Source organism: Onychomys torridus, chromosome 4, assembly GCF_903995425.1.
Source record: "Onychomys torridus chromosome 4, mOncTor1.1, whole genome shotgun sequence".
In the NCBI taxonomy this organism is placed as follows: Eukaryota; Metazoa; Chordata; class Mammalia; order Rodentia; family Cricetidae; genus Onychomys; species Onychomys torridus.
In genome coordinates, this window is record NC_050446.1 from 123,742,437 (window position 1) to 123,756,129 (window position 13,693).

At 52.9% G+C, this 13,693-nt stretch overlaps 1 protein-coding gene across 1 annotated transcript in view; it reads right to left on the reverse strand.

The window, feature by feature from the left end:
- Nucleotides 1-551: 551 nt before the first annotated feature.
- Vstm2l (V-set and transmembrane domain containing 2 like) overlaps nucleotides 552-13,693 on the reverse strand; it is a 31,875-nt gene continuing 18,733 nt past the window's right edge. Inside the window, exons 2-4 of the mRNA XM_036185386.1 lie at nucleotides 10,277-10,446; nucleotides 8,481-8,531; nucleotides 552-1,411 (exon numbers count right to left, since the gene is read on the reverse strand). Of these exons, the coding sequence (XP_036041279.1) occupies nucleotides 1,145-1,411; nucleotides 8,481-8,531; nucleotides 10,277-10,446 (488 nt within the window). The 3' untranslated portion in view covers nucleotides 552-1,144. The remainder of the gene's footprint in view (nucleotides 1,412-8,480; nucleotides 8,532-10,276; nucleotides 10,447-13,693) is intronic.

Genomic DNA, 13,693 nt, shown 5'->3' on the forward strand with positions numbered 1-13,693 from the left:
AGTGATATACATACAGGTATTAAAACTAAAAACAAACAAACAAAAACCCACTAAATGGTGGCACACTTCTACAATCCCAGCTCTTGGGAGATTGAAACACCAGGGCTATATGAGACTCCAAAATTGATGATGATGATGATGGTATTACCATAAGAGTCACCACTGGATTCCCTCGGAGAGTGAGGGGAGGGGACGGTGGAAGAGACTGAGGGCCGAGGTGGGGTCTGTTTGAGAGTGACAGGTTTTCTGGGTGGCAGCAGCAAAGATGTTTATCCACTCCTGAACGCATGCTTCACAGATCCTTCTGAAAGTGTGATTATTGCAGGATCCAGGACTGAGTCAGGCGCCAGTAGTCACAGTAGGGTCGACAAAAGCTGCTTCTCTGGCCCTTTGGGGACCCCTCTCCCCAGCCAGCAGCAGCGCCTGCCCTTTCAGGCTGCTTCAGCACCAGGTCACTTTGCTCAGTGCTGTGACCCACCAAGCCCTCCCTTCCACCCTCCCTCCCTCCCCACCGTGGCTCAGCTGCCAGCTCCAGCAAGACACTGTCTGGGTTGGTTTAAACCGCTTTATTGGAGTTGGCTGGTACTCAGGTTGGGTCATATACACAGGGCCCGCTCACCCCTAGGCAAAGCCCTGGGCCTCCCACCTCCCCTCCATCACCGAGGGTGGCCAGAGGTTTGAGCCAGTTCCGGGGCGGGGTGGGCCCAATAGAAATATTTACAAACCACCAGGGTGGGTGTCCCCTGATCAGGAATGGGGAGGGGAGGGGTGAAGGGGATCCCTTGGGTGGACTTCACAGGCCCGAGACAGGGCTGGGCGTGGGGGGTGCCGGCAGAGGGGGGCTCGGGGAGAGCCTCGAGGGCCCAGAGCGAGCCTGCTGGTGCTAACTCTGCCTGGCAGGGCAGCCTCCCGCGTGGGGATGGTGGGTCTCCGCTTCCCGGGGGCGACCCGGAGCCGGTTCCGGGTAGAAAGAGACGGAACAGGGGCGTGGGGCCCCCTCGGCCCGGCTCCTCACCAGGGGGCTGGCCGGGAGGACGGGGTGCGTGAGGAGGAGCCGGGAGGGGGGCAAGCAAGCAAAGCACACGCGGGACTCCTCTGCCGCCGTCGCCGCAGGGCCGGGAGGACTGCATGCGGGGCGGGCGGACTACAGGCTGCAGGCCTCGGGCAGAGAGCGCTTGCGCAGCTCCCGGCCTGGCTTGGGCGGCGGCGCGGGCGCGGCAGGGGGCGCATCAGGCAGCTGCAGCACTGAGTTCTCCCCGGGCTGCACCCGCAGGTAGGCCTTGACCTTGTGGTGCCGGGCCTTGCCGTCGCTGAAGTCGATCACACGACACTCGTAGGTGCCTTCGTCGGTGGGCTTCACCCGCGACAGGCGCAGCTTGTGGGAGATGTTGCTGCCCACCACCTTGACCACCTGGGGGCGACAGAGGCACCGTGAGGACCGGCCGGGGTCGCGAGCCAAGCCGCCAGGCGGCCCCCACCCCAGATAGAGCCAGGGAGGGGATCCAAGGTCAGCATCCGAGCAGCTGAATGACAGACGGACAAACAGAAGCAACGCTAATGCCTAACCACGGGGTGGAGTACTGCCCAGCTGGGAAGAAGGGAGAGCCAGAACCCAACCTGTTCCACACGCAAGCAGGGAAGAAGCCTCCTGGCACAGCTCCCAGGCTGTGCTGCTGTTTATGAACAATCGGAAAAGCCCTGCATAGGAGGGAAGCCAGCTGCCTCACAGCAGAGCTTGGGAGAAACTTGAGTCGGGAGCTCGTGCCACCGTGAATGTGTGGTCAGAGGAAAATCTGCAGGAGTCACTTTCCACCTCTTTCCACCATCTGGATGCTAAGGCTCAAACTCAGGTGTCAGGCTTTAGCACCAGCGCCATTACCTGCTGAGCCATCTCACCAGCCCAAGGTTCTGTTTCTTTAAGATAAAGGCTGGAAGCTGAGGACTGGAAAGATGGCACAGTACTTAAGAGCACTGACTGTTCCTATAGAGGACCAGGGTTCGATTCCCAGCACCTACATGACAGCTCACAACTGTCTGTAACTCCAGCTCCAGGGGATCCAATTCCCTCCTCTAGCTTCCACAGCCACCAGGCACACAGGTGGTGCATAGACTTAAATAAATTCTAAGGGGAAAAAAAAAGGATTCAGGCTGACATCCAGAGTACTACAGTTGGATGCTAGAATTTAACTGTCCACTCCCTGGTAATAAAGTGAGTGTTACATTTGTAAAGTTTTGCCTTTTTATTGATTAAAAAAATTTTTTTGGGGGGGGCAGTTTCAAGACAGGGTTTCTCTTTGTAGTTTTGGTGCCCATCCTGGATCTCACTCTGTAGACCAGGCTGGCCTCAAACTCACAAAGATCCGCCTGGTTCTGCCTCTCAAGTGCCGGGATTAAAGGTGTGTGCCACCACTGCCCTGCGATTTGATATGACTTTTTTTTTTTTAAGATAGGCTCTCACTATGATGTCCAGGCTGGTCTTCAAGTCAGGCCCTTCCTGCCTCAGCCTCCTGAACACTAGATTGTTACACCACACCTGACCCTTGACCCAATTTTTCATTTTCATTTTACAGTTGGGGCCCCACCTATCTTGGGTCAAGTACCCCCAACAGGGTGGACAGCCCATTCATGCTGTGTCTGTGTCTGCCATGGAGACATCCCAAAGCTCTGGGTCCCTTCTGTGCCAGTACTTAATCCCCACGAGGGACAACCTTTCTATATCTGTCACCACAGTTTAGCCACTTTCTAGAACACTCTGTGTTGGGGAGGACTCTCTGCCAAGTCTGACTTTCACACAATGCAGTACCAGCTGGTTCTGTGCATTGCTGTGTAGTATTCCATTGGATGACCACACTATGGCTCGTCTACAGTTTCCTGTAATTTCCGGTAATTTCCAGACTAGTACTCTCATGAATAAATCTGCTGCGAATATAACTCTGCTGGCAACTATTTCCCCCCAATTACAAGAGAAAAGACATTTGGAGTAAAATGCATCATAGTGTGACTGAATGGCGGGTATAGGGACTCTAATTTATTTTTGTAAATTTCTACATTTCTATAAAAACAAAAAACCAAAACAAAACAAAACAAAACAAAACAAAACAAAACAAAAAAAACCCAAAGTTAAAGGGAATGAGGTTGGACCTTTATTTAGGTAAGGACATTTCTTAGAGCTGGAAGCCCAGCCCTGCTGGAGCTCAGTCCCAGCCATTATCTGGCAGCATCCACCCTGCCAGGCTGTTCAGCCCACCAGCCTGGTCCCTGAGCACCAACGTCCCTCTTCTAGATAGCATCAGCTGCACTGTGCCTGCCAACTCCCCAAGTTCTGCTTTGGGACCCTAGTGGGTTCCCTGCTGTTCTCCCACACACAAAGTGAGGGAGCCCAGGGCGAAGAGGATGGTCCCTGAGAGGGCGGGTATGGCCTGTACTGAGACACACACTTAGCTGGGGACACAAACAGCAGCCAGTGTCTGTTGAGTGGAAGGACTCGACCCATCTCCCTTTCCAATAGGAGTAGGCCCGAATGCCATCCTCTTGTCTTCGGGTGCCTTCACACACAAGGTAACCGCTTTACTGATGGGGAAACTGAGACTGGTCCAGAACCCAAACCAGTATACAGCAGGGCTGGGCACTGACCCCAGGGGAGGCTCCATGCATTCGCCCTAGAAACAGTGTGACAGACCCACAGAGGACTCCAGAGCTGGCAGCACAGGCTCCCTAAGAGCCCCCTGGTGAGGAGCCCATCCCCCAGAAAGCAGGAAAACATGGGCTTATGGTACATCAAAGGACCTGGGATGGGACACAGACAGAACGTCCCAATGGAAAACAGGACACAGGAGTCAAGAATCAGATGCTCCCTCCCCGTGTGGGGCTCAGCTGATGTCCACTCTGCCTGCTAACTCCATCACCCTGACCAAGGGCACAGAAAGACCCCCGCGGTCCCGCCACGCTCTCCGGTGAGTTAGGAGAAGCCATTGCAAATGCGCAGCGGGAGCGAATTACCTCAACATCTGTTTCCCTCACGGATATTAATTATCCTTCATTTGTCAACCCTACAAGGCGCTAATGGAGTAATAATGCGCAGCGCTGGGAGCAGCGGCTCCCGGGGAGGGAGGCCTACGCCCCGCCCTGCAGGCGCAGGCTGAGGGGGACGCGGAAACCTCTGCCCTGGCCGTCTGCCCCCTCCGCAGCCTCCTGGAGGCCAGCAGACAATGGTGGCCTTCAGAAGGGCGGCGCTTCCATCAGGGCTTTGGTGGGACAAGGTCTACAGCACAAGCCACTCACGGGGACTCTGGGCATCCAAGTAAGAACGCAGAAGGAGGCGAGGCTGCAGCCCCGGCCGTGCCCTTAGAACAGTGTGCCAAACGCAAAGACCCAAACAGCAGCCATCAGTGCTCAGAGCGCTTCCTAGTTACAGCACCACGTCCCTGAACCTCCCAGGGTCCCTGAGAAAGAAAACTGAGGCTCCCTAGATCAGGAATGCAATGGCCACACCCGGGGCGTGGCCTATGGGCAGAAACCCCTCCCACCTCACTCCCCAGTCCCCAGTCCTCTGCGTCCTTGGGGAGCCCTGCCCTAAGCCTCATCAGCTGCTGCTCCCTTAGAGGGGATCTCTATTCCACCTCAGTCGTTTGGGGTGATGGAAGAGCCTGCTGAGCTTCCTCAGTCAGGAATCCGTGCGCCTGGAGAGGCCAAAAGACACACCCGCCGCAGGGCAGCTTGGCTGTAAATCATAATCACAGCCCAGCATCGACAGGCCTCAGCGATTAAGCACCTAATCACGCCGAAAGAGCCTGGCCAGGCCGGCTCTGACCGTCAGCCTCCTGCTGGCCACAGCCACACACCCCAGGCTCTGTCCTCCCAGCTGGGCCAGGAGGAAAGGCCAGGCAGGCCATCTGTGCCCATAGAGTGACCTTTGCCTCCGTGTGGCTCCGGGAAGAGACCTGGGAGGTGCCTGGTGAGGTAGGGAGGGGTGGGCTGATCTAGCGAAGACCAGGCTCTGGTCAACTCCACCACTTCACCCCCTGGGCAGATTCAAGGCCCAGGGTGGGAAGCCCCCAGCTCTGGGACCTGTGGGTCTGAGTACCTCCAGTTGGTCCTACTGTGGTCACCTTGCTCCATGAAGAAGCATCTCCAGCCCAGACTCCCACTGCTCCTGCCCCTGAGCATGTGAGACCACATCGTTCTATTCAGACCCCCCCCCACACACTTAGGCAGGAGCCAGGGCAGCCCCTGACTCTGCCAGCCAGGCCATCAACAGAACCTGCAAGTCTCCCCCAACCCCGTCCCATCTGCTCCTCCTTGATTGGCTGCAAGCCCTCCCACAGCCCGCACAGCACAGGGGGCCCTGGAGGCCTTAGCCCTGCCCTCCAGGGAGCCCTCAGGCCTGTGTTAGCTCAGGTCCCTGGCACAGGCTCTCAGAGATCAGCCATTCTCCTCCTGTGGTGGTGGCAGATGTCATGTTCTCTTTTATTCCCTGGGGGTAGTGGATACATGCCCATTTCCCACTGGGGCCTGGGGATGGAGCGTAAGTGACTGTGGCCTTCTGGAAGCATTTCCTGCCCACTGTGGCTGCAGCCATCAATTGACAGGCCCAGGGAAGGGGAACCTTTTTGAAAAAACAAAACAAAACAAAAAACCCCACAATTTTTGTGAGTGCCTGAATGTATGGGTATGTGCTTGTTCTGACATGTATGTGAAGGTCAGAGGGTGACATGGGTTTCTGTTCACTCCTACTGTATGGGTCCCAGGGATCAAACGCAGGTAATTAGTTGGGGGCAAGCACTTTACCCACTGAGCCATGTTTCCTGTCCCATGGGGGAACTTCCTAAGTCAGGAATTCAGCACCATCTTCATCTGTGAGACTAGTGAGGGACCAACTTAACCCCTAATACAGAGAGCACTAGCTGGATCACAGCAATCCTCCCAGGACTCAAACATGGCTGGCAATGCAGGTACCTTACACTTGGCAGAATGGTGCCATGGGGTTCTGCAGGCCACAAGTAAATACTGGCTCCCTCAGCACAAGCTACTTCTGGCTTCTAGTGTTTTCTTATACCATCTTCCAGAAAGAGATGGAGAGGAGGCAAAGCCAGAGCCAGAGCTCAGCTCCTGGCACACCAAGTGCCAGCCCGATGGCATCCTCAAGATCCCCAAATACCGTCAGTACAGCCATCCCTGAGTCTGGACCTCTGTAGGTCTCCATAACAGGCTCCAGAGGTTCTGAAGTGTCCCCCACAACCTACCAAAGCCAAGTCTCCCACAGGCCCTGGCACTGCCTGGCCTGTAGTTCACACAGTGACTTATCAAAGGCCCAGAGATGTCCCAACAGCTAAAGCTTGGGAGCTAATCTAGCTAATTTGGCCTTTAGATAATGTAAGAACATGAAGTCTCTTCTTGGTCCCTGTGGTCCTCACATGAGTTCTTCCACTCGCTGTTACCACCCGGACACACAAGTACACAAATGAAGTGAAGTCATACCATGCTAATACATATATATATACAGACATGTTTGCATACATATTGGTCTGAGTGTGTGAGAGGGATAGTGATCAGTAAATATTAACTGGGCACCTAATATGTGCCAGGCTCTCTGTTGGTCTATGTAAACACAAGGGATTCAGGCTCATCCTGGGCCTACTGCCTGGGGGAGACTGACATGAAGTGATTCTGACATGGATAATGACAGGTACAACATAGCTAGCCATCAGGGAAGGGAAAGGGTGCAGTTATGACTGGGCCCGGGGCCCCCCTCAGCTGAGCAATGAAAGGAGAGGTAGGAGTAGATTTCTAGGCAGAGACTCTAGCCTATGCCAAGGCCCAGGGATGGCAGGGAACAGATGAGCCTGTGCATGACAGAACAGTCACAGAGCTTTGAAGTCTAAGAAGAAAAGTTGGTACAGTCTCCTCAGACATTAAGAACCCAGGCTGTGGGTCCGCCTCTCTGCCTTTGTAGTTAGGAACGCTGGCTTACATGACTGTGTAAAAGGCTGGGCCTGGTACCAGACCCAGAAGCCCCAGCTGGTATGAGGATTATGGGGATGGACTGGGGGTGACTTCACACTCCCACAGAGAACATTTATTTTATTTAACTAATTAGCATTGCATTCCCCTCTCATGAGGCTAGCAGCCTGGAATTATAATCCTCTCAATCAATTAGATAATTCTTTCTTTGCCAGAGCCCAGAGCGGCTCACGAAACGGGACACAATAAAGGCAGAGGGTGTGTCCTCGGAGGGGTTATGTTGGTACATCTGGAGACCTCTGCCTGAGAGGGTGATGGGTGTAGAGGCAAGACATGGCTCATGAGACAGGAGCATGGCCTTGACTAAGGGCAGGAGAGCAGGGTTGGCTGCCTTAAATTGTGAAGCTACAATTCCCACGCCCTGCCAGAAGGTATCAGGGATGCTGTGACCCCTCACTTTTTAGCTCCTCCCCTGAGTGGCTGAAGAAGCCTCTTTCCTGGCCTCCTGGCCATGGTGCCCTTACTTGTCTTGGTGGCCACTCAGCTGAAACCCCTGGTTCAGGAATATGGCTTCTCTTGTACTGTATCTAATTGGTCCCGAGGTCCTGAGTTCCCCCTGTGGTCCCTAAGAAGCTGTAGGAGACCCAGCTGGGGAGGGAGCTGGAAAGGCTGCCCCCACACACTTTCATATCTGTACTAGGGTGCCTGCACCATGGGTGTGCTGCTGGTGAACTTCCAGTAACCCAGCCCAGTCCTGTGGCCACACGCATGCCCAGAATAGTCCCCTCTGCTCCATGTTCTTCCCCATTTTATCTTCTTCTCCACAGTGCCTGTCTCTTCCAGGCTGAGCTTTAGGCTCCAACTCCACAGTAACCGTTACATCCCAGCTCCCTGACCTCCCTGGCAGAGGACAAGAGGCTCAGCACAGTAGCCACACTTCTCAGGTACTCTCCAGCCTCAGCAGCCCAGGCTGTAAAATGGACAGAGACTTGGTCCCTCTGCCCACTGTGGCCACACACACACACACACACACACACACACACACACACACACACAAAGAGTGGATGCCTAAGCCTGCCAGTCCTGGAGTCCCTGCTCCTGGAAGTCACACCCAGGGACCCTGAGATGCTCTAACATCAGTCAGTCATGGTGGGCCAAAAAATTGCCCACTCAGCCTCCTGAGACCTTGTAGCTTCCCAGTGACAAATGAGGCTGAGTCAGGCATGGAACACCACGGAGGCACACCTGGCCTTGGCCTGCCAGGGGAGAATTTGTCTTCTCTCCCTTCATTTTTCTTAACTGTCATTCAATGAACTTGAAAAAGCTCTGGCAAAAAGACCCAGAAAAACAAACAAAAAAACCTCACCAAGCTGGGGCACCTCCCATCCCCTCTCCTTTCGTCCATTTTCTTGCCCAAGTTCCCTGCTGAAATGGACAAAAAAAACAAATTTTTTTTTTTTTTTTTGTCACAGCTGCATCTTCCATTAGACTATTTGTGGAAAGTCATTATCAAAACTCACACTTATTTTGGTGGCGTCCTTCCCCGAGTCCTCCTGCTGAGAAGCTTTTAGCTGTCCAGAGAGGGGGAGCAGAGAGCAGAGACAAGGTGTTAGCGAGGGGTGAGTGTGGGGAGGAACACCATGGAGACAGAGGACAGTTAGGATCATGGTCAAGGATACTGGATTTCATCAGTGTACAGTGCGTACAGATGTGGAAATGTCACGCTGAATCCTGTTCATAAAGACACTTATATACATTCTAGTCAAATTTTAAAATGATAATTTAAAAAATGAAGGCTGGAGAGATGACTGAGGAGTTAAGAACACTTGCTGTTCTTCCAGAGGACCCAAACTTAGTGTCCAATGCCCAGCTCCAAGGGATCCAGTGCTCCTTTCTGGTTCCCACAGGTACTTGCACCCACATGGTACACATGCATACACTCAGGCACACACATGTACCTAAAATAATACATAAAGAAATCTTATAAAAAATAAGATTCTAGCTAGAGGTCATGAGGTCTGCAATTGGGGTATCCACTGGCAATTCAGGAGAGGGGAACCGAAGGGAGATAAAGGAGGTGCTTGTGACACTGGCCAGAGAGCCAGGCGTCTGGACTCATGAGGATGTTTGGCTATAATGGCCATATGTCTGTGCACATATACGAATGGGAAAGAGTGTGGGTGCATGTCCCCAGAAATCTGTGCCTGCTCTCCATCTGGGAATGTGCTGCTAAGGTTGTATGTTTGAACCTGAATGTATGTTTGTAGCAGATACGGTTAGATCACTGGCCATGTCCTGGAGGCTTCCACCCCTAAATACCAAAGAACACCTTGAATGTCCCCCAGTACCCCAAACTCCTTTCCTAAGGGTTTCCTCTGGCCACAGGCATCTTCCACATCTGCATGTGGCAGTCTGACATATCAGGGACTTGTTACTCCCACAATCAAGACAGAGTTTGCCATAGACTTGTATTAAGGGTGTTGTGTGTACATGAAAGTATATATATACACACATGTTCATGTGGGTATGTATATATCTTTGTGCTGCTGTACAGACATATGTGTGGGATGCCACCGTCTCAGAAGGTGTCCCTGAAAGCAGACCTGAAGAGTATGATGGACATGTACTTGGCTCATTTGGAAGAGAAGATTAGGAAACACTGAAGGGGAGTTAGGGAGCCAGACAATGGCTTAGCCAGCCAGTTATACCTGAGCCGCCAACCTTACTTTGCCAGGCTCCTTGGAAACACAGGTCCTTATCAATGGCCCAGCCACAAGGAGAGGGGGCTGGTCACTTTTCTGACACCGCTCCTATCTCTGGGCCAAGGCTGCCCCTATCTGCTTTGCTGACAGCAAGTGAGACTTCCTAGAGAAAGCCCTTAGAGTGGCAGAAGCCAGTGGCAGGGGCTGTGGCTGTGTGAACTCAGGAGATGGTGTGTGAAGGGCTGAGTGTGTCTGCTGTGACCAGTGCAGGGAGCCTGTCTGCACGTAAACAGGAGTGCTTGGAATGAACTGTGTAACAACATGGCCTTTCTTGCAGAGCCCTTTACAAAAATACTGCCAGTGTGACATGGGAAGTGACAGGAAGCATCCTGAGACCCACTTCACCCATACCCTGAAGGAGGTCCCATCCCTCTGGGCCTCAGTCTCCCTGATACTAGGGGAGGGCCTAGAACAGGCATTGTTCTGGCCATCACGTGCCCAATCCCAGCAAGAAAGGAGTGCCTGCAGGGTGTTGCCGAGGACAGGGACATCAGGCACAAGGTTCCCCAAGGCCCCTGCAGCATCCCCCACGGAAGCATCTCCCAAGGTCTTACCTGGTTGGAAGCCCATGTCTGCTTGTCAGTCCAGTCCCGGTGGTTGCGCAGGTACCACCACTGGATCTCCAGTGAGTAGGATGGGGAGCCACTGCCTCGGAAGGAGCAGGCCATCTCCACATCCTCGCCTGTCCGTGCTGTCATGTCATGGGGCGTCTCTGTGAAAAGTGCTGTTTGGGGAATAGGCAGATGAGGACTCAAAAACCTGGCCCCAGGGTAGCTATGTGTGGCAAGACACTGTCCCAGGGCCTGAAGAAGACATGGGAAGAAGTGATGGAGGAGGGCTGGCTTGAAAGCAAGCCAGGAAGCCAGGAGGCAGGGAGGCTGCGATTTTAATTCTTCCAGATTCTTCCATTCACCCTACCCAGTGCCCACCCCTGTGAGCCTTACCCTCACCACCTTTTAACTCAAACCCAGCTTTAAGGTCCCCACTTCCCCTGGGGTGCACTCAGACACCACTTTGACCCTCCTGAGGGGCTGGCTCTGTCAGGCTCCTTCCCCTCTGCCTGGGCGCCTGCCTCTTCTCCCAGGTCCCTTTGCTCTGGATATTCCTCACTTCCTGCCTGGCTCCTGTGGTCGACCAAAGCTGATTCCCAAGTCACCTCTTTGTGGGCCCCCAGCAACTGTTCAATGGTCACACAGCTTGCCTGCCTCAGATGTGCTGAGTGGGGAGCACAGGGGAAATGAAGGCACCCTGCCTGGCATTCCTGCAGAGCCCAGCTCCCACCAAGTCTCAAAACAGCCAGTTCCAGGAGCCAGGAGCAGTCCCCCTGCCCAGGTTACCCTGCTGCACCCCCACTTCACAATCCCAGAACCTCTCCCCTCCACATGCTCTGGCTCTTTCTCCCCAAACTGAGATGCAATTAGTGTCTCTTCCTCCTCTCAGGGGATTGCCCACACTGAAGGAAGATGGTAGATGCCTAGCAACCACAGGTCATTCTAGAAATGCGGTGTCCATCGACCCCACCCCTGGACTATGCAGTCCCTCAGGCCCAGCTCAGAGGGACAGACATTCCTAGCCCCAGAGGGCCTCCTGTCCCAGTAAAGAGGGAGCCCTGAGTGGGGAGGTAGCATCCTGAATCAAGGGCAGTGACCTCACTCCGCTCCACAGGACAGCTGGAGTTTTGTGTGATCAGGTTTGATAACTTTCTTTGCTCTGCACAAGGTACCTGTGTAGAGCTTTATTTCGGCAACATCTCTGGGCTGAGAGAAAGCCCAGCAGGCCAAGGTTTATAAAGCTTCTTATGAAAAGAAAAAAAAAAAAGGCTTTCTGGTTTCTCAGCAAAGGAGAAGGACTAGCTAGCCCTGGATATATACATAAGGCTGGTTTGATGATAAAGGACATGGCTTGAATCACAGGGATGTTGCGGGATGCTGTGAGCTACCTTTACATGTGGCCACCCCAAGAGCTGTCCTTAGGGGGAAGGAGGAAACCAGGATCCTGCAGGGGTGGTGCCAACCACACTAGCCCTCCTTCTCACAGCCCGAGGCCTGTGCCAAGTGCTCAGGTGAGTCTCAAGCCACCTTTGGCTCTCTGCCTCAACCCTCACAACCTACACTGGGTCTTCAGAAAACTCCATGGGTTCTGGCCCAGAGGACCTCCAGACGCCAGCCCCTTCCCGCAGGGCCAAGCCACCATTATCACACCAGCCCTGCTGCTTCCCTGAAGACAACCGTCTTCACACAGTGGCTGGAGGTATTTTAACACAGCACAAACCACCCCATCTCTGTCCTTCTCACCTAGGGTAGGAGCTGAAGCCCTTACAAGAGGAAGATGGTCTGCATGTAAGCTAACAGAGTGACCACTAGTGACAGTTTGCTGAGTGGACCGGGCACCTGGATTTATTTTAATTTATTTTAATTCACTTAAATAGATCCATTTGTGTAGAGGAATAGTTATTGTTTTGTGTGGCACAGCTAATATATTATCTGTCCTTCCAGGAGGTATAGCAATTCCTGTGTTACCTATCTATCCATCTGTGTGTCTATCATCTATCCATCTATTTATCTATCATCTGTTTATCAATCTATCACCTATGTATGTATGTATGTATGTATGTATGTATGTATGTATCTATCTATCTATCTATCTATCTATCTATCTATCTATCTATCAGCAGCAATGGAAAAGGTCCTGGTTCACAGCAGGAGGTTGGTTGTATTCCTCAGTGGCTAGAAAATGATCTCCAGGGTCCACACCTGATGATCCTGCCCCAGCCTTTGTGGTCAGGTCTTTCCCAGTCTTGTTTGCCAAGCAGAGTAGGATCCAAGGGTGTTACGGAGAACCTGCCACCAGGAGAAGCCAGTAGGGCCCTGGAACAAGTGTCCCTGGATCCAGGCCCATTTATTAGATCTGGGTGGCCAGGGATATGAGACTGGCTGGGTGTGAGACAATAGAGGTACTCACCTGTGACCCACACCACATGCCATGGCTAAGCCTCGGAGGATAGAGAGGCACCACCTGCCCTCCCACGGCGCAGGCTCCACTTAAGACCCCGAAGGTAGGCAAGGGGAGGATACATCAGGTCTCTCCTCCCCAAAGTGTGATTCAGGAAGCCACATGCAGCAGACAAGAGGATGTGGGTCCTCTGTGTGGCTCCAAATCAAAGGAAGGGCAAAGGGTGACGTGTCCCAAGGAAGGGACATGCCGCTCTCTGTCCCCATTTAGCCTCTCTTGGCCACAGCTCCTGGCCTGCCTGCTCACTAGAGCAGTGGCTACCTCGGTTGGGGCTCTCAGTTCCTCTCACTAGGCTCAGAGTGTGGTCTGGGCCATCCAGCAGCCAGGGTTGTGAGAAGGCCCCAGTCTTTGAGGCCCTGAGATAGCCCTGTGGTTTAGGATGATAGAGCGCAGGACGGCGTCCACCCCAGGTCAGCTCTCCACTGGATTCCTGGTGATGGTTCAGGACAGCTCTCTCCAATAGAAACGTGCATAAGAGTGACATCATGAGTCACAAGGAACATTCCATTTCCTTGTTTCCCCATTAAAAAAGGTCTGACAGGGCTGGAGAGATGGTTCAGAGGTTAAGAGAACTGGCTGCTCTTCCAGAGGTTCTGAGTTCAATTCCCAGCATCCACACGTGGCTCACAACCATCTGTAGTGAGATCGGATGCCCTCTTCTGGCGGGTAGGCACACATGCAGACAGAACACTGTATACATAGTAATAAATAAATCTTTTTAAAAAAATTAAAAAGGTCTAACAAAAGCTAAAATTAATTTTAATAATATATTTTACTTAAACCAATAACAAAAAATATTATTTCAACATGTGATAAAGTTAATTACTAATGAGACATTTTACATCCTTTTTTTTTTTTTTGTATGTGTGCTAAGTAGTGGAAATCTGAGCTCTGAGCATGTCTCAGTTTGGGCCAGCCACAGTCCCAGCATTTGTCTTGCAGGCAATGAGCTCCCTTGC